The sequence below is a fragment of the Crinia signifera genome, chromosome 5 (genome assembly GCF_055691185.1).
Source record: "Crinia signifera chromosome 5, ASM5569118v1, whole genome shotgun sequence".
Lineage (NCBI taxonomy): Eukaryota > Metazoa > Chordata > Amphibia > Anura > Myobatrachidae > Crinia > Crinia signifera.
Window position 1 is genome coordinate 165478187 of NC_139221.1, and position 20997 is coordinate 165499183.

The window sequence follows — 20997 nt, forward strand, 5'->3', positions numbered from 1 at the left end:
ATGTTAATTTTATCTCTATAAAACTCTTTTAAAATGCCTGTATTATCTACAGTAGCTGTCTTTTAATGTTCCTTTTATTTACAGTTGTCTACTAAAGTACAGCCAACACAATGACCATGACTGTCATTAGGAAGATTACTTAAGAAAATAAGAATCAATGTGCACCTATGTGATACGAAATTCCTCCAACATACAAGTGTACAAAATTGTATCTACAGTAGTGCTTCAGATTCCCTTAACACAATGGCATTAGTTGATTTATGGGATATTTCGATATCTTAGAGATTTCTCCTTTACTAGTGTAGTTCTTAAGCATCATATTAGGAGAGTAGATCATCAGTTAATTGTTAAATATAAACTACCAGGTGGTTTCCATCATTTTCAGGGTGGAAACTGGGAGGTGACCTAAACTCTTTGCAAACAGGGGAGGCAATAGTCTATACCAGTAATACTGTACACCGTTTCTCGCTACCGTATAATTAAATGTTCTGTGAAAAGATTCAGCTCCCCAGCTACAGTACAGTATGTCACCTTTTTATTATTGCTCATAGACTGTTACAGAAAGATGTATGGGTACTGCAGACAATTGTAGGGACAGAATCAGACACTGTACAGTAGTTTTAAAAGCTATAAAGCAACCTATCATCTTAGTGTTTTGCAGGCCAGGAGGAGTGAGAGGAAACAGAAAAGTGCACATCTGCTACTTTTTAATAAATGTTTTACTTCTTTTGGCACCCGATGAAGAATGATTTCAGGTGACATTAGTTACAATGGGGAAGATGTATTAACCCTGGTGTGGAGATAGAGTAGTAGGTGATAACGCACCAGCCAATCAGCTATGTTTGAAAAATGATAGTTGGGAGTTGATTGGTTGGTGCGTTATCAACTTTTACTTTTTCTCTTTACCAGGCTTAATACATCTGCCCCAATGTGAAGTAGTTATCATTGACAAAAATAATACGGGTATTTCAAGTATCTAGTGGCTTTTCAAACACTTATAATACATCACGTTATTTGTAACATCCAGAAACTTAAACACACAGCTTTATTTATACCTGTCATAGTATCTTTTCTAGATGTGTGTTCTCCTTTATAAGTGGCACTTGATCCAGCTGATTCGTAGTCTACTTTCCTTTCCTTCAGGTTGATCATTTCCCGAGGGGATGCAGGGGCACTTGCTTTAAGAAAATAAATGCAAAATGGCTGTAGTGTTCCATAGTTCATCGTCATTGTAAATCATTTCTTAAACTAGGCTCTCAATATTAAGCAGGCTAAAAAAAGTCTGTATATGGTCACACACAAGGATGGATTAGTATGGAAAACCAGCTTGGGAAATTTCTGATAGCGGCCCTCGTGGATACGGGGTCTGTTGAAGGGGTGGGATCCCTCTTCATAGGGCCTGATTCTTAGTTGCATTTGTGTCTGCTCATGCTAATTCCACTAAAATGCCCTTCCCTGGTGTCATGGAAGGATTGGGAAATTACATTTCCAGAAAGTAATCCCCTTGTACGCCCGCATTGCCAATCTGTCACTCTCTACCCTTGCCTGGTCCCAGGTGTCACCACGGATGCGCCAGCCCACCAAGAAACTATAATTTCTATTGCCAATCCGCCCCTGGTTACACAGTCTGTCCATTTGATCATTATTTTAGACATACTGGGTAGGATGTAGTAGATCACCATCAAACCAGCAAACTCCTCTGCAGGTTTAGACCATAATAACATTGCCGTTTTAAAGACAGCTGCCAAAAATGATGCAAATCTGCAGTTTTGCTAAACCTGAACAAACATATCTGAAATGATTTATGTGTGAATGGTGCATGCAGGCTCATATGTCAGGGGAGGGTCTGTGTCCAAACTCCTGCAGCCAAAATATATGCCTAATATATGCCACCCTGCAGTAGTTGCTGCTGGTGGCCATTTTTTGGGTGATGCATTCTAAAAGGTGTACCAGAGTCTTTGTGATCTACTGTAGCATAGTATTCTGGTGCAGGTTCTGTGACCTCCAAGCTGTCAATATGCTATTTGGTATAAATTATGATTACCCAAATTACTATTGCTTTGAAAAGCTGTTAGGATAACAGTTACACCAAGCAACTCATCCTCCATATATAATATGTTGGGGAAGCCTTAAATATTGCAGAATCTCATTGGGCGCTTATGCAATAGTGATAATAATTGAAAGGCATATTGTATGACAAATGCCTAATGTGCCCACCGCAATTTGTATAACAAACTAGCTATAATGGGTGAACATGTAATTTTCTGATCCCATGTGCACTCTGACGATTTGAATGTCTCAGGAAGTGTGGACTAGGATTGCTGAGCCCTCCCCTCACTCAGCGGCGTAACTATAGCACCGCCGGGGGCTGCGGTGCTATAGTTAAACCCCCCTCAATCCCCCGCAGACTTACCTATCGCGCTGGTCCCGGCGGCTCCGTTCTTCTGCTGAGGACCACCACAAAATGCCCCCCCCATATAGCGCACAGTTCTCTGAAACTGTCTGCTGTATGGGGGCGGCCATTTTCTGGTGGGCCTCAGCAGAAGAACGGAGCCGCCGGGACCAGCGCGATAGGTAAGGCTGTCACTGTGGGGGATTGAAGGGGGGTTTGCATGGGCGGTGGGGCGGCAGGGTAGGGGTGCTTGGCGGGGCGGCGACGGGGGGCCCCCCCCCAATGGCGGGGGGGCGCCCAAAAGGTAGCTACGCCACTGCCCTCACTGCAGTGACCACACACCCGGGATAATAACATTTTTTTTTATTAAATAACAGATAACCTATACTTTTCTCTTTCTCTTTATTGTGCTAGGACCTAGCCCCGGTCCTCTAGTTTTACTTTTAGTTTAAAAGCAAAGCAGGCACCTTTTTTTTCGGACAGTTTTCTTTATTAATTAATTAATTGTATTATTATATTATTATTATTATTGTATTATATCATGTATAAGCGGCACCGCCGGGGGACAGGTTGCAGGGTGGCAGCACTAGCACAAGACCATTGACTTCCATCACAGCACTCCACCGTGGATTGCCTCCTGAACGGCCACCGGGAGGGTCCCGCGTGTAGTGTGTGTGTGTGTGTGTGTGTGTGGGGGGGGGGGGTGCAGTGAGGGCCCAGTACTGCGCTTTTGCGCCTTTTCAATAGACCACCAGGACACAGCAGCAGGGCAGGAGTGCATGATCCCTGTGGTTTAGCATCTGAGACGGAGGGTGTCCAGCCTGCAGCCCTCTCCCGCTCCTGGGACTTGTCTGTAGTTCTCTTGAGCCTGTACCAGGTTATAGCAGCCCCTCTTCTCTGTTGGCCTGACCAGAAAATGCTGCAAAGTAATTATCAGAGCACATTGCTGCTGGAATCCATACAGAGAGAATCCATACAGCATTTATGGGGCCCCCATGAAAATGCTGGGCGTTTCCCTGTGAACGCAAGCCGGCATCAGCATCTGCCCCCTTTTCGGCCATCTCCGTCTGAAATAAAAGTCAGTTTTCATTGTCTTTTATTTCAGAAGGGGAGAAAAGTCATTCAATGGTTCTTGTACACATCCCCGATGGGGCGGCGCTGACCTGTTCGCTGGGCTGCAAGTATATGCAGCCTACCAAACAGGTCTGAATCAGGCCCATAATGCGTGTAGGTAACACGTTGAACTCTACAATTCACATCATGATAGAGCACAAAAACACCACGTATCATGTCAGTTTGAAATAGGCAAATCAAAAGTGAAGAGATGCTCATTCCACTAGATCTGTGGGGACTTCATAGGCAGATTGTATGGCGGCTACTTGGTCTTCACTTCAGACCTTTGAGTTTTTATGCATTAGACACCTTTGCATCTCTGGATGCAGATTTTGGGCGCAGTATCCTGATTGCAGTCCAAAAGCATTCCCGCAACTAATCGGGACGGACATGTTTGGGACATCCCACTGCAATGATTCCTGTGCCACTAGTGGATGAAATAGAAAACAGGATTTATGACCTCACGTTGGTAAATCCTTTTTTTTTTAGTCCATAGGGGCACAGGATGACCTTCCTGCCACTCCTGTTTTGCTGTGCGTTGCCTGTATTGTTGGTGTGGGTGGTTCCACTCCCCTAAGTCTGGTGTGTGTATGTATTGCCTTCCGTCCTCACCCTCCACCTGCCTTGGGCTTGCTATTAAAACTGGAGTGCTGGGGCTTTGGGGCAGGGTGTAGGGGACTGAGGATGCAGGTACTTTGGGAGTTTTTTTCCTTTGGTGCCTGCCAGCCAAGCCTATACCCTTTGTATCGATTACCTTGCCCTCTATGGACTCAAAGAAAAGGATTTACCAAGGTAAGACCATAAATTCTGATTTTACACTGCAATTTAGATTTCAGATTGAACAATCCCTGCCAAATCTAATAGAAAAATGTACTATGATAGAGTGTTTACGAATGTCCCATTTTTGTATGTGAATCCCACTTCGGAGAATGTACTAAATTTGGCCTTATGTATGTACCTCATGGTCCCAGTGTGTCAGAAATGAGGGGTCTGGCTCACAAGGACAACATATCCTGTTATGCTCAGTTTTTGGGAGGACTTATTCATTTTAAATTAATTTATTCCCCATAGTCGTCTTATTTAATTTTCTGAACCATAGTAGTGCTTCAGTGAATATTATGTCCCATAGTAGTTCCCTAGTTTATTTTATAAACTATTGTAGTTCCTAAGTTTACATGATGTCACACTGTAAGGCAACCAGTACACATTATGCTGCAGTCCACTGCAGTGTCCCAGTTCATGATGTTCCCTAATAGAGCACCTTCTATTTTAAATTATGCCACATTACAGTGCCCCAGTTCATATTATGCCACACTATAGTGCCTCATTTTAATATTGTGCAACATTACAATGCCCTGCTTCACTACAATGAGCAAATCAAATGATGCCATATAACACTGCTCTCAGTTCACATTGTGCACATTAGAGCAGCCTCCAGTGTAAATGGGTTGGGATCGTTTGGTCGAATGCATTATGGTCGAATGTCATTACATCGAATCCATTAGGTCGAATTGCTAAAAGGTCGACATGATTCTAGGTCGACATGGGAAAAGGTCGAAATGATTCTAGGTCGAAATGTCATTAGTTCGACAGGTCATTAGGTCGACAAGGTCATTAGTTCGACATTGTCTAGGTCGACATTCACAAAGTTGACATGGGGTTTTTCACTGTTTTTTTACCTGAATGTCAACACAGTCGACATGGACACAGTTTAAAGTGCACTGCATCCCCTCGCATCGCTCGCTGCGCTCGCTATGCGTCGGGCACGGTGCCTCGCTACGCTCGGCACACTATTTTATTCTCCCACCACGCCCTAGTGGATGGTAGGGCATGAAATACCGCCTGTCAGCACATGTCGGCTCAAAAAACAGTGAAAAACCCCATGTCGACTTTGTGAATGTCGACCTAGACAATGTCGAACTAATGACCTTGTCGACCTAATGACCTGTCGAACTAATGACCTTTCGACCTAGAATCATTTCGACCTTTTCCCATGTCGACCTAGAATCATGTCGACCTTTTAGCAATTCGACCTAATGGATTCGATGTAATGACATTCGACCATAATGCATTCGACCAAATGACCGCATCCCGTGTAAATGATGCGACATTACACTGCACCCTTAACATCCACTACAAACAAACACTAAAACTGTAATGCCACGGAATTCAGTTTCAGCAATGGATCAGATACAATTGCTTAGCAGGCCATCTAACAATGGCACCCCTTGTTACCATTATAGTTTATACCATGTCTGCGAGATTCATTCTCATTATTGGCATTGTACTTATTTTCTTTGCATGCCTTCTCAGAAACTCCTTAAAAGTGTTACTTAAATAAATAAATGACGTTACCTGATCTGTTATTAGGAGACATGCGAACTGGAGATATGGAGGGAGTTCGAGAGGAAGAGTAAGGTCTTTGCCGATCTCTTTCAATGGTTGATGATGATGCTACAAATTGATACTGGGACCATCCATCCTAAAAGATAAAAAAAATGCATACAAATGTTTCAGCTAGAATGTACTTATACATAAATGCATGGCTTTATGCAAAAGAGACTGAATGATGTAATGAGCCATTCGCAGTTTCACAGAACCGGCCACATGGCTTCACTTTAATATTACTGTTGTGATAGGATATTTACATTATATCAAACATGGGTTGTTAATGAGGTTCATTTATAAAATGTAAAAATAAACCTATTACAATTAACTTCATTAAGACCACATATGCGGTCTGTACAGTAAGTAAATAGCCAATAGGAGAAGCTGACTCAAACTCTAACCAAGCAGAGTAAAGCCTAAATGAGCAAGCTACTGTATCATTGTATAACAATATATTGTTTTATTTTGTAAACCATGAGTAACAAAAGAAATAAAGAAAGATGACATGAAGATAAAAGAAAGAACATCCATCAGCATTTACAATATAACATACTGAAGAAAAAGGAATTGTAGTGATTGGGTTAGGTGATGTTTACTTAATTTAAGTATTTTGCTACAGTGTGGAACAAGCCTTGTTTTTCATAAGGGGCTAAATTTTTTCAGTTCTAATTTTCCTAAGGATCTCAGCCACTGTTGAATAGCCCAGTCTGTTACATTATGGCCGATCAGATTGTCATGTCTAGGTACTGGCTGAGAGTCATTTACTGTTTGGTCATTCAGTGCAGACTATAGTGGCTCGTGCTCGCATCAAGTTTTTATATATATATATATATATATATATATATATATATATATATATATATATTTTTGACTGGGGGTCGGTGGAGAAGGTGGTATGTGGTTTCCTTTCCTTTTAAAATGCATTACATTGCATAATATGTAGGCGTATTATGATATTTTTAAGGCATGTCTTCATACCCTTTCATTATATCTTAATGTGAACTCATTCTTATTTTGATTTGCATATTTCTTCAGATTGCAGCTGAAATTAGCAACACAGTAAGTATACAATTTCTGTGACTTTAATTGTACACTTACATTTTAGTTCAATATGACCACCTTGTTAAATACTTTATTTTAGAAGTTCCAATATAGATTTATAGAAAGCACAGTGGAATAAAAAATAAACCCTATCGAGTCTCCTGGACATTCTGGAAGAGGGGGTAAGAATGACAAAGGCCCTATTTAATTGGCTACCAATATTTACTCGTTAAGCTGTTACTGTAGCTTGTTTTGTGTCTTATTTTTTAAACTAAATGATTCCACTACAAATTAGGATTTTGGCTACATATAGATTGTGACCTGGTGTTAATGACTTGGATTTAGCATCAGAGAATAGAAATCTGGATTATGAACTGGCAATGGACACATAGTTTGGGGACTGGGCCCACTGGGGCCAGGGATTTGTGCCCCAAATGTAAGGAAATAAATGCTGCCAAATGCATTGGACAATAAACTCAATTTAAAATGGAGCTTTTTTAGTGAGATAATGTGGTATTTAATCCCCCCTGACCCGCATAGTGTGGGTTTAGTACTTGCAATGCCTTCTTGCCCTCCAGCCCAATTTGGCCCATGTAAAAGTATACAAAAATCAAAGTAAAAAGAGAGACCCCATTATTTTAACATTATTAGATAAATCAATTATATCCTGATTCTTAGTCACACACAACTTTAAAAGCATTCATATCTGTGCATGCATGCAAACTGTGCACGCATTGCAGCTCCGTTTAGAACTTATAAGCACACCAGACTCGTAGGCATTCCAATCTTGCACTACTGGATTGCAATAAGGTGTTTGCACATAAGAGTAATGTGCCATGGGTGTACAGTGACAGGTACTACTGATGCGTACATATTCACAGTGTATGCCAAATTCAGTTGTATCTTAGTACCTAGGACGGTGATGGTGCAAGTGCTATTATGCTCTTACAGAGACAACGTCAATGCGATCACATATGAATATGGGCACAAAATTCCACCACATTATGGGCCTGATTCAAGTTAGCCTGATAAGCAGTGTAAATTTGCCAGGCAATCGAATGCCTGACGCCACATGAACATCCCAACTGCAATGCAAATTAATCTTTAGCATAAACATCCATTCGTATGTGAGCATATGGGGTAAAAATCATTTGATGGGAGCGCCCAGCGTTTTCATGGGAACGCCTATAAAATGATGGACTTTCCCATTTGCCATGCACCTAACCGCCTCCAGCCTTTCTTCCCCTGCAAATGGCTTGACGACTATGCAAGTCGCCAAAGGCATCCATACAGCGGCCTTGCTGAGCTAAAACATCGGTCCCCGGTGCGAATACACCGGGGAACAAACAGATGTAAATCAGGCCCTATGTACAATGCAGAATCAGGTCTGTGGTATTTGTTTATTAATGTTCTAGGAATGAACAACACAGTGAAAACTAAAATGTGGGGTGAAAAGTAATAGGGTGCGATTTTATCACACTTTCCGAAATTGTACCATATCGCACATTTTAATATCAAATATCAAATCAAATTAGATGCGAATACGCTGCAAAAAAGTGTGATAACGTGTGATTTTTAGTCCTGAAAATGTGCGAATTTGAAGAAATGTGCGATTTTGTGTTAAAAATAAAATAAAATGGCGTGGGGTCCCCCATCCTGTGCATAACCAGCCCCGGGCTCATTGAGCTGGACCTGGTTCCAAAAATATGGGGGATAAAAAGTGTAGGGGTCCCTTGTATTTCTGAAACCAGCTCCGGACTCTTGGACCGGTCCTGGTTCCAAAAATACAGGGGACAAAAAATCTGGGGGTCCCCGGTATTTTGGAACCAGCAACGGGCTCCAACAGCCCCGGTGTCATGCCACAGCCAGGGGACAATTTTTAAATAAGGTTCACCCAGCCATACCATGAGCACCGTGGCTGGTCAGCCTTGAACGGGGTATCTGGGGAAGGGGTCCCCTCCTCAGGCTTCACCTGTTCAGGGCTGAAGCCTGGGGCTGTCACCGGCGTCCGTGGGCTGTGAACACCTGGATTGATAGGGTAAAAACATCCATACCAAACATTGCTTTATACAGGTGAACTACAAGTGCCAGCAGGGCTCCCCGCATGCTGGGACTTGGCGAACCACAAGTCTCAGCATATGGGGCATTAATGGGCCTGCTGGGACTTGTAGTCCACCTGTAAAAATAATGTTAAAATAAAACACACACACACAGAAAAGTACAATTTTAGTACATACACACACACACACACACACACCTCAATATTACACCAATATACTTACAGAACCAAGGTCCAGTGCTGACTTCCTCCTCCACAGCCAGCTCACCCCGCAATGACAGCAGGTGAGACGGCTTCCTCCATCGCTGCTAACAGCTTCTATAGCACTTTTACAGTGCTATAGAGGCTGCTAATATCGTTAGCTCTATGTGTCTCCATAGAGACGCTTTCAGCCAATCAGGGCTGAGCTACGCATCTCCATGGAGACGCATAAAGCCAACGACGCTAGCAGCCTCTATAGCGCTGTGGCAGTGTTATAGAAGCTGCAAGCAGCGACGGAGGAAGCCGGCTCACCCTGCTGTCAGTGCGGGGTGATCTGGCTGTAGAGGAGGAAATCAGCACTGGACCCTGGTTCTGTAAGTATATTGGTGTAAAATTGAGGTGTGTGTGTGTGTGTAATAAAGTTGTACTTTTCTGTGTGTGTGTTTTATTTTAATATTCTTTTTACAGGTGGACTACAAGTGGTTCGCCAAGACCCACCGACTTGTGGTTCGCTAAGTCCCAGCATGCGGGGGAGGCCTGCTGGCACTTGTAGTTCACCTGTATAAAGCATGTTTGGTATGGGTGTTTTACCCTATCAGGCAGGCGTCCACAGCCCATGGATGCCGGTAACAGCCCCGGGCTTCAGCCATAGATGGGTGAAGCCTGGGGGGGACACCTTTATTGGGGCATTCCCCACTCCCCCAGGTACCCCGTCCAAGGCTGGTCATGGTACAGCCGGGGGACCTTATGTAAAAAGTGTCCCCCGGCTGTGGCATGACACTGCAGGCTGTTGTAGCCCGGTGCTGGTTCCAAAATATGGGGGACCCCCATATTGTTGGAACCAGGACCGGTCCAAGAGTCTGGGGCTAGTTTCAGAAATATGGGGGACCTCTACACTTTTTGTCCCCAGTATTTTTGGAACCAGGTCTGGCTCAATGAGCCCGGGGCTGGTTATTCTCAGGAGGGGGGACCCCACTTCATTTTTTTAAATTTTTAGCCCGGGCCGGTTATGCTCAGGAGGGAGGACCCCACGCCATCTTTTACACTTTTTTTTACTTTTACACATTTTTAAAGACAGAACCATGCACAGATCTCAATGATCTGTGCATGGTTCTGTCAAATTTGCCTGTCAGAACCTGGTCTATTTTTTTTTTTTATCTTTGGTAACATTTACCAAAAACCGCACCTTATTACATTTGCGAGTTGTATACTTTATAATGGTAAAACATCGGGATGCAAATTGAAGTGTGACTAAAAATCGCTATTTCAATATGTGTGTTTTTTCTACAGCAAATCGTACCCTATTACATGTGTGATTTTCAGAAAATGTGCGATTTCGTCAGTTTTTGGCGATTTAATCGCAAAAGTCACAAATTCGGAACGTAAACGTATTACATTTCACCCGTGTTTTCCATCAACAAAAATATAGTTTGCCCTATTTAAATATACTGTACTATTATAGTCAAGTAATGTTGTAAAAGTTGTTAAACTTCAGTGGGAGAATACAGAAATACAGTAGGGTAGGATGGAGGAGAGAAGAATCAAACAGCAGGACACTGAATTATGCATAACTTCCCTCGCCCGGCAGGAAAGGTCTTGGTGTGATAGACCCACCTCTGCCTATTTACTGTATATGAATTGTAATAGTGCTTCTACCAGAAGATGGCAGAAGCAGTGAACACGGCAAGATGCTTAATTGCCAAGCACTGGAAATCTGAGGATCCTCCACCATTTCACCAACTTCTGTTAGGCCTCTTTTCTTCCCTTTTTCTTTTTTTTTCTCTTTCTTTCTCTTCTTCCTTCTCTTTTTCCTCTCTGTCTTTTTATTACTTGTTTATTACATATTATACCGATCAGTGTGTGTATGTATGTATATATATATATATCCCCCCCTTTTATTTGTGTTTCTGTTTAGTTACCCCAAAACTTCACTTAGGCTCTTAGTACTTCCGATTCTGATGAGTGGACAGGGCAATATGGTTATGGCGTTTCGGCCAACATACTTATTTATTCTTGCTTTTGATTCCTATTGTTAGTTTTTTTTTTTTTTGTATTAATGAAGGATTATAAATACTAGGCGGGTATACTCTTTTGTAATACTTGTTTGTACATTAATATTATTAGACGCGATTTTTGCCCCCTATGCGATGAAAGATTGTATAAGCACCCTAAAGGGTGCTTTTAAGCACCCAAATGGGTGCTTACAATTTTAAATGCACCCCCCCACTATAAACGTGAACCCGAAGCATGGCGAGCGCAGCGAGCTCGCGAGGGGCGGCGGTACGCGTCCTACCCCCACTATCCACATCGGCGTGGAGTTGAGAATAGAAAGTGTGGCGAGCGAAGCGAGCCACCGAGGCCAAAGCGGGGCTCGCTGGGGTTCGCGGGGCTGTGCTCGCCACGCTTCGGGCTCGGTGGCTCGTTGCGCTCACCACACTTTCTATTCTCAACTCCACGCCTACGTGGATAGTGGGGGTATGAAAAGGTCGGAGGACGCATACCGCCGCCCCTCACTGGCTCGCTGCGCTCGCCACGCTTCGGGTTCACGTTTATAGTGTGTGTGTGTGTGGGGGGTGGCGTGGGGGTGCATTTAACATTGTAAGCACCCATTAGGGTGCTTATACAATTTTTAATCGCATCGCATTGTATGGCATTGTATGCCATATACAATGACATACAATTTTAAAATTGTATGCCATTGTACAATATCGAGCAATATCGCATCACATCGCATGCCTTATGGTATGCGATGCGATGGGCGCCATGATAATACACAAGTACCATATATATATATATATATATATATATATATATATATAATGGAAAGGTATAGGCCGATATGTAATAGGGTGTGATTTTTAGACTTTTGCGATTTTTGGTCAAAATTGACCAAAATCGCATTTTTTCTAAAAATCGCACATGTAATAGGATGCGAGTCGCGGTAAAAATCGCATTTTTTTACCGCGAAATCGCACATTTTAAAGATGCGATTTTCAGGCACACTGAAAATCGCATCCAGATGTTTTCCCATAGTAAACTATAGAACTCGCATATGTAATAGGATGCGAGTTCTAAAGTCGCATATGGGAGCTTAAAAAAAATCGCAAAAAAAATAGACCAGCTTCTGACTGGCGAGTTAGGCAGAAACATGCACAGATCATTGAGATCTGTGCATGCTTCTGCTGTAAAAAAATAGTTAAAAAAGAAATTTAAATAAAAAACTGGCGTGCGGTCCCCCTCCTAAGCATTACCAGCCCCGGGCTCAAAAAGCCGGTGCTGGTATCATAAAATCAAAGGAACAATCAAGTTGGGGTTCCCTGGATTTTATAAAACCAGCACCAGGCTCAAGGTCCGGCGCTGGTTCCCAAAATACGGGGGACAAAATGACTAGGGGTCCCCCGTATTTTAAGAACCAGCACCGGACACAACCAGCCAGCAGGGTAATGCCACAGCCGGGGGAAACTTATTATATAAGCTCCCGCGGCCAAAGCATTAACCCCCTGGCTGGTCAGCATGGGCAGGGGTCCTGGGGAAGTGGGGACCCCCCAATGAAGGGGTCCCCCCCCTCCAGGACTTACCAGCCCATGCTGATAGTCCGGGGCTGTCCTCCATGCCCCTGGGCTGTGGGCATGGAGCTGATGATTTGTGTAAAAAAAATAATGAAAACTATTGTTTTACACTGGCGAACTATGAGTCCCAGCAAGCCCACCCCGCATGCTGGGACTTGGGGAACCACAAGTCCCAGCATGCGGGGCATTAAAGGGCCCGCTGGCACTTGTAGTTCTGCAGTGAAAAAAATAGTGCACAAAATCACACTGACACCCTGTAAAATAAAACTTATCCTACTCACCTGCTCCCCGGCGGCGACCTCCGGTGACAGCGCTGCTCCAGACTGGTACCCGGCTTGCAGGACTTTGCCCGGCGCTGAGATGTTTCCTCCTCGCCGTCTCTGAACAGAATGATTTCTCGGCCAATCAGGAGCCGAGAAAGTCGGCTCCTGATTGGCCAGAAATCATTCTGAATACAGACGCCGACGAAGTAACATCTCAGCGCATCCAGAGCAGAGATGTTACTTCGTCGGCGTCTGTATTCAGAATGATTTCTGGCCAATCAGGAGCCGACTTTCTCGGCTCCTGATTGGCCGAGAAATCATTCTGTTCAGAGACGGCGAGGAGGAAACATCTCAGCGCCGGGCAAAGTCCTGCAAGCCGGGTACCAGTCTGGAGCAGCGCTGTCACCGGAGGTCGCCGCCGGGGAGCAGGTGAGTAGGATTTGCCTCCTTAGGTACCCCTGGGGACTACCACGGATCCCGGACCCCGGATTCTTCACGCCAGGAGCCCCGGAACCCCAGGACCAGTCCCGGAACCAGGACCAAGGCCCCGGAACCGGACTCTTCTGCCCTGGAGCCCCGGAGCCCGGACCCAGGATCCAGGGACTGACCTACGGGCTCAAGGTAGGTAAGTATCAGTGTGTGTGTGTGTTTTGTGTGTATTAAAGTTTTATTTTACAGGGTGTCAGTGTGATTTTGTGCACTATTTTTTTCACTGCAGAACTACAAGTGCCAGCGGGCCCGTTAATGCCCCGCATGCTGGGACTTGTGGTTCCCCAAGTCCCAGCATGCGGGGTAGGCTTGCTGGGACTCATAGTTCGCCAGTGTAAAACAATAGTTTTCATTCTTTTTTTTACACAAATCATCAGCTCCATGCCCACAGCCCAGGGGCATGGAGGACAGCCCCGGACTATCAGCATGGGCTGGTAAGTCCTGGAGGGGGGGGACCCCTTCATTGGGGGGGTCCCCACTTCCCCAGGACCCCTGCCCATGCTGACCAGCAGGGGGTTAATGCTTTGGCCGCGGGAGCTTATATAATAAGTTTCCCCCGGCTGTGGCATTACCCTGCTGGCTGGTTGTGTCCGGTGCTGGTTCTTAAAATACGGGGGACCCCTAGTCATTTTGTCCCCCGTATTTTGGGAACCAGCGCCGGACCTTGAGCCTGGTGCTGGTTTTATAAAATCCAGGGAACCCCAACTTGATTGTTCCTTTGATTTTATGATACCAGCACCGGCTTTTTGAGCCGGGGCTGGTAATGCTTAGGGGGGGGGGAGCGCACGCCGGTTTTTTTCTATTTTTTTTTTTACAACACAGCGCACAGTACTGAAAATGTGCCGATTTTCATGACTGAAAATCGCACATTTTCAGGACTAAAAAAGCGCCCGAAATCGCACCATATCGCACTTTTTTGCCGCAAATTCGCATCTCATTACATATGCGAATTTGCGGCAAAAAATACGATTTGGAAAGGTGCGATTTTGTGCGATATGGTGCGATTTTTGGACTAGTCCAAAAATCGCACCCTATTACATATCGGCCATAGAGTGCGCTCAGTGATGTCCACCACTTTAGGATTACAATTATCCGGTAGACAACACTTAAAATTTGATAAAAATAATTATTTAATTTTCAGACACAGGTTTCGTATTGCAGATCTTCAAAAAACAGATACCCAACACGTTTCGTCATAAATGACTTCATCAGGGGGACAGTTTCAAAATCCTTTAAACACATGTTTAAGGGATGTATCCTGTTTGAGGATTGACTGTATGCCAGAGATGACTTTATTCCAGCCGGAAAGAGTTTCCCAATGAACAATAATGGAAATAGGATTTTCAATCAGTGGCAAACAGTGACCTGGATCACATAAACCGGATCTTGTATCACCAATGTCTGAATACATACAGTATATATATATATATCTATATATATAGATATATATATATCTATATATATAGATATATATATATATCTAGAGCGACACTTGTCTTTTATTTTATTATTAAAATGTCATGCTAATTATTTTAAGACACCCACCCACTTTACTGAGGCAGCCAGTAGGTTCTCCTTCTCTAAAGGGAGCTCAGTGAGTCTCCTCTCACTGCTCCCTCTGGCGGCCTGATGATGCTCCCGGCGGATGCGTGTGGCACAGCGTAGCTGAACTGGCTGTGGAGGGTACAGGCACTAATTACTGGTGGGGGCGTGTGTACCAGGTAAGCAAGTACTAGTGCAGGCCACACACCTCACAGTCCACTAGTGACAGCGCTAGCAGTCAGCCGGTCTGAAAGTGTCTCATCTTTCATCCCGGCTGCCGTACACACACAGTGATAATGGATGAAAAACCTTCCATCATCGCTAGAAATGCTGGTAAAACCAGCCAAAGGGGGTCTTTACTAGCGATGATGCGGGAGCGCACATCATCGCTAGTGAGCCACCGCTGGGTCATACACACTTGCCGACTTTTTAAGCGATTTTCAGCTGGAAATCGCCAAGTGTATATGTGCCTTAAGGGTTAGTTATGGCCAGCCAAGGCATAAAGCCTACAGGTTGGGTATCCTTGAAATAAAATTATGCAGAAGGCTATGCTTTGATTAATAGGTGTGTTTTCTGTGCGCATATAAAGCTTTGCAAAATCAGAAACAGTCTAATAGAGTGAGGGAGCTTGTTCCATTTAAGTGGGGCAGCACAGTCAAAAACTTTCATTTGCACATGGAATGTATTGACCAGGTAAAGGTAAGGCGACTGTCATTGGCCAAATGGAAAGGGTGGGAGAGAGGATTTAGGAGGTGAGGTTGGAGATTGGAGCATTGGTATTAGAGAAGGCCTTTTTTCAAGTAAGGGTGGGGAGTTTGAATATGATTCTCTAGGGGAATGGGAACCAGTGCAGATTTTGTTAAAGGGGAGTGGCAGAAGTAGAGCAGTGGAAAGGGAAGATGAGTCTAGCTCTGAATATGCCTGCGCGATATAAGAAACTGTTAATAAATAAGTAATTAAATGAGGATTTTTGCCGAAACCGAGCCAGTTTGGAGTGCCAGGCTTAGGGTTTAGAATGACAGATGGGGGGCTGAGGAGATTGGTGCAACATAATCTAGTGAGGAGGGGAGAGTGAAAATATAGAAGGTGGATAGCAAAGAAAGGAGAGTATTGAATAAGAATAGGATAGTGGAACTGGAAGACTCCAAGATTGCGTCTAGTGAGGGTGAGTCTTGGCATGGGGAGGAGATGGGAGAGTGAAAGAGAGAAGAGAGGTGTAAGGGAGAGTTGGAGAAGTTAGATGGATCAGGTCGGTGCTGAAAAACAAGGTCAAGGCAGTGGCCGAGATGGTTTGTAGTTGTATAGCTTTAAATACACTTTTTTTTTTGCTAAATTGAAGGTACTGAAATCTGCATCCTGTGATTAGTAAGTGACCTTTTTTGACTTACATAAGAAGACAGCTGAATGCAGTAATCTCCTACTTGTTTCCAGCAGTCACCTACAAGACTTCAAGTGCTTCTTACCTAAGAGTCAATTCATTAAGGCTAAGAAGCTTACATACAATTATGTGGAGCATTTTATTGGGAGGCTGCAATGTTGACAGATGTAGTGGTGTCCATTATATGCAAAAGGCAGTGATGTGTATATTTATAAAAACATGTTCTTGAGTAAAAACAAAAACAATCTGTTCTGCAGACATACTGTAATATAATGTAATATATCTTATACTGTTAATTATATAAGATACCATATTTAAAATGTAAATATATTTTACTTGCAGTTCTGAACTGTATATTTTTGACACTCTAGGGTGTGTAACAGTTGGACTTATCTAAACAGTTTCATGATAAAAAGTACCCAATCATCCTGTCATACTGTATACATACAGTAACCCAACAGCTATTTTTTTTACCTCAAAGCACCTTACTCATGGCTGGAATGCATATGGATGACCAGTGCACAGGATGCAGGTGGTCAGAATACTGACACCAGCTTCCCAATAGAGGGGAGGCTGACTGGTCCAGTAAGTATAATTACCTTTCCGCAGCTTAATCCTCCTTCCCTGCATCCTCATCGATGTAGGGCTTCTGGCGCAAGTCTTGTGGCAAGTCGGGATGCTGGAGTTAGTATTCTGACTTCCGGCATCCTGTCAGCCGGGACATAGGGCCTTATTCTGCTCGATACGGTGGGACCTTATACGGGCGGATCGGGGTTTTTTTCAAATGCGCATGCGTAGCTTTCACAATGCGCAGGTGCGGCGACCTCACACCGCTCACGGACGGGTCTCTCCTGTCTGCAAGAGTACGGTCATTGTGGGCGGCATCGGGGCGTTTTTAGGGGAGCGGCCGGAATAATGAGGAAAACTGGGCGTAAACATGGGCGTACACAGGGGGTGTGCACCAAAAATGTACGGTGTTACAACCGCTCGATCGGCGAACGCACCGTGCATTTTGGGCCAAAAACAGGCGGACGCCAAAGATAGCTCCAGACCACCCCTAGAGGTATCGCATGAGCGCGGACGCCAGGGTCTGCTAATTAACGCTGATTACTACACCTGAATGTAATAAGCAATGCTGCAGCCTATTAAGTGAAAACCATGATTTCACTACCTGCAAGCCACACACAGCCCTCAAACACATTGGAAGCATATCTTTCTACACTTCTCTACATGTAAAGGTTGTTTTAATTTTAGGTAAGATTCATTCTAAGACCTGCTTACATATGTGAAGGTATTTATTTTATAACCATCTACACCCATTCAGTAAGTGTTTTTGTAAACTTTAAAAACCAGGACACTCAATTCACAGAAGTCAACATGTGTCAACTTTTTCACTGTAACACCAACTTTATTTAAAAGTAAAACCAATGTGGGGACACATAGACAGTGATTAAAATGCAACATTAGAACATAATAAATATACATGTAATGAGGGATAAAATGTGGTTTTATTAGGGTGTTTATTAAGGTAGACAATTGAATTAATAGAAAACAATTATTGAATAACAATTACAATAATTAATTAATTGTCTTAATTATAGTTGAAAGGCAAGATTTTCAGTGCCATATATGTGAAGGGTATGCCACCGTGCACGGATGTACGCTCACTCTCACGATCGGTGACACAAGCTGAGTTTTCCATGGAAAAAAGGCGAGACCCGTCTATGCACTGTGGCGTATGTTTAGTTATATGGAAGATGTCAGTGTGAAAACGGACGAGACCCGTCCGTATACGGTGGCGTACGCTCTGTTGTACGCCAGTTAACGGTGTCTAAGAGGAGACCCGTCGGTATACGGTGGCGTACGATCAAGTGTACGCCACTCCCCATTGTCGGTGTTTGTGACCGTCTGTATGCGGATGTTTTGTGGACGGACTTACGCTCACCGTCCGTATACGGGAAACGTACGGTGAAACGGACCGTACGTACGGTGCACCGACCGAATCAGAATAAGGCCCATAGTGTAACCGAGAAGCATACTGTACACCTGCTGAAATTAAGAAACATCTTGCTCATCTGTTACAGCCAGTATATGCACCTGCAAGAGATTGCATCAAAGCTTTGGGAACTGGAAGTGAAGCTGCATTTACAATAATAACTATATGCATACACAGTCTATTGATAATTGCCCGGTCTGCTAATTTGCAGCCCTGCGATCTGGTCTGAATAAGGTCCAAATTTCAGTACCAAAGTATACAGCATTGTAATATAGCACTACTTTAGTAACAACAGCACACTGTCCACAACCGGAAAATCGGAAATGACATGGGGCTGTCATATTTACAGCAAAACATAAGTAAAACTGCAAACACATGCTGTCGCCTTCAGGAAATGAAGCAGTGTTGTCATGCTAATCAAAACAACAAACAAGCAGTATTATGGTGTGTACACACGGTCAGATGTGCCTTCAGATACTATCCACGATCCGATCGGATCGTGGATAGTATCTGAAGGCACATCCGATTTGCATACAAGTCTGACTATATAGTGCAGATCTGCACTATATAGTCAAGGCAGACAAGACTTTCTGCCTTGCGATACGTGAACACGCATCGGAATCGGATTGGGATCTGAAGGGTTAAAACCCTTGCGATCTGCATCCAATTCCGATCCGATGTTGACTATATCGTCAACATCGGAAGGCAAAAAGTACCGTGTGTACACAATAATTAGAGTTGTTGTCAAGAGCAGAAAGGTAAAACTATGGTTTAATGAAAATAGGGCACGGATATAAAAAAACAAACCAGCCATATTAAAACTGCTGAGGAAAACATCTGTCAAAGCAATGATATTATAATGGCAGGGCAAATATGTTAATATGTTATGATACAAGTGGCAAATGTCAGGTCACGGGGGCATAAGAACCAATTAAAACAGGTATATTCAACCCAAAATAACACAAAAGAAACCACAGATAAAAACAGTTCAGTGAGGAACCCCCATAGTAAACCTCATGATACACAAATAGCATTTGAAGCTATAGCCAATATTAAGTTCAAATGGTGTAACAGTATTCAGGCAATTTAGGAGCACTCCCTAAAATTTATTGCGATCTCCACCCCTTTTAGGAGGGATGTGGTTGATCATCTTAAAATGTTTACAGGATGCCAAATGTTTTGCCATTAGAAACTTGCTCAACCTTTCATAATGCCTTTCTGATAGAAAAGTGGCACGTTGCAATTTTTTGTTTCAATAATCTGATTTGTTTGATCTGTTTAAATACACAAATGATTAAACACTGCAGGTAATAATAAAACAGCTGTCGTAACTTATATGATGCCGAATAACAGATTTGGTTCCTTTGATAGGTCCAATGTACAAAAAGTTGGCAGCTAATGCTCCTATGACACATACAGTAAACATAACTTATGTTGGTCTAAATTAGACCTATATTATATTTATCTGCAATGTCTTTAACATTGTTATTATTCATAACAAAACCATATTTTGACACAATGATCAAATGACTTTGATGGCACAAGCAGCTCCTTCCGGAGACTGAGGGGATTTCTGGTGACATCAGTCAATGGACTCCCCTCAGCCTATAAGGGCAGAGCTCCAGGGGAGCGCCACACCTAATAGGCTTTGCATTCCTCCATAGGCTAACATGTAAGCCTATGGGTGGTTCTCACCATAGGACTCCATGTTATGAGTTTAACATGGAGTCCTATGGTGGGAACCGGCACATGAGCCTGACTGCAAAGTCAAACAGGGTCAACCATAAAGGTCATTTTAATACATGAAAGCCTGTGGCGGAACATTCATTTTTTGGGGATGCTACTATAGACCGAAAAAGATGCAATCTACACTGAAGGTAAGTATACATTTTTATTCCCACAGGCCCACATTGAGATTTTCCTGGAGAAGTGGACCAAAGCTATGGGCTCCAGATAGGGGAGTATGTATAGATGTAATAAAGTCATACTTTATTCTGTGTGTGTTTATTTGGGTATTGGTTTTGTTGTGGGCCCATTAATGCCCTGCATGCTGGGATTTGTGGTTCATCAAGTAACTGCATGCGTGGGAGGCTTGCTGGGACTGGTTATTCTACAACAAATCCCAATAATTTATTTTTATATTTTTACACATTTACTATCATCCCAACACCCACTGCCCAGCGGTGGCGCAGATACCCCTAGGTTTCAGCCCTGGCTGGGGGAAATCCCTTTATTGGGCGGTCTCATTCCCCCAGGGACCCAGTTACAGCATACCAGCCACAGAGATAATGGCATGGCTAGGGGACCTTGTATAAAAGTGTTCCCCATGTGTGGCACCCTGCTGGAGCTCAGTGATGGTTATAAAAATATGGGGGACCCCTATTTTTTTTTTGTTCCCTGTATTTGTATAACCAGGACCAGTTTTAGAAATACAATGGGACCCAAAATCCCTTTGCCCTGTATTTCTGAAACCAGCACCAGTTCAAATAGCCCAGGGCTGGTTATACTAGTGGGCGGCGGACCAATGTTCTTTTTTTTTACATTATTATTTATTTATTCTATTTTC

General features: G+C 43.5%; 1 protein-coding gene across 9 annotated transcripts in view; it reads right to left on the minus strand.

Annotated features, from left to right (window-relative positions):
- CTNND2 (catenin delta 2) overlaps positions 1–20997 on the minus strand; it is a 444220-nt gene that overhangs the window by 13018 nt on the left and 410205 nt on the right. For all 9 annotated transcript variants that reach the window (XM_083188240.1, XM_083188245.1, XM_083188239.1 and 6 more), the window contains 2 exons: positions 5861–5987; positions 1056–1178 (listed from right to left, as the gene is read on the minus strand). In XM_083188240.1, coding sequence (XP_083044366.1) covers positions 1056–1178; positions 5861–5987 — 250 coding nt within the window. The remainder of the gene's footprint in view (positions 1–1055; positions 1179–5860; positions 5988–20997) is intronic.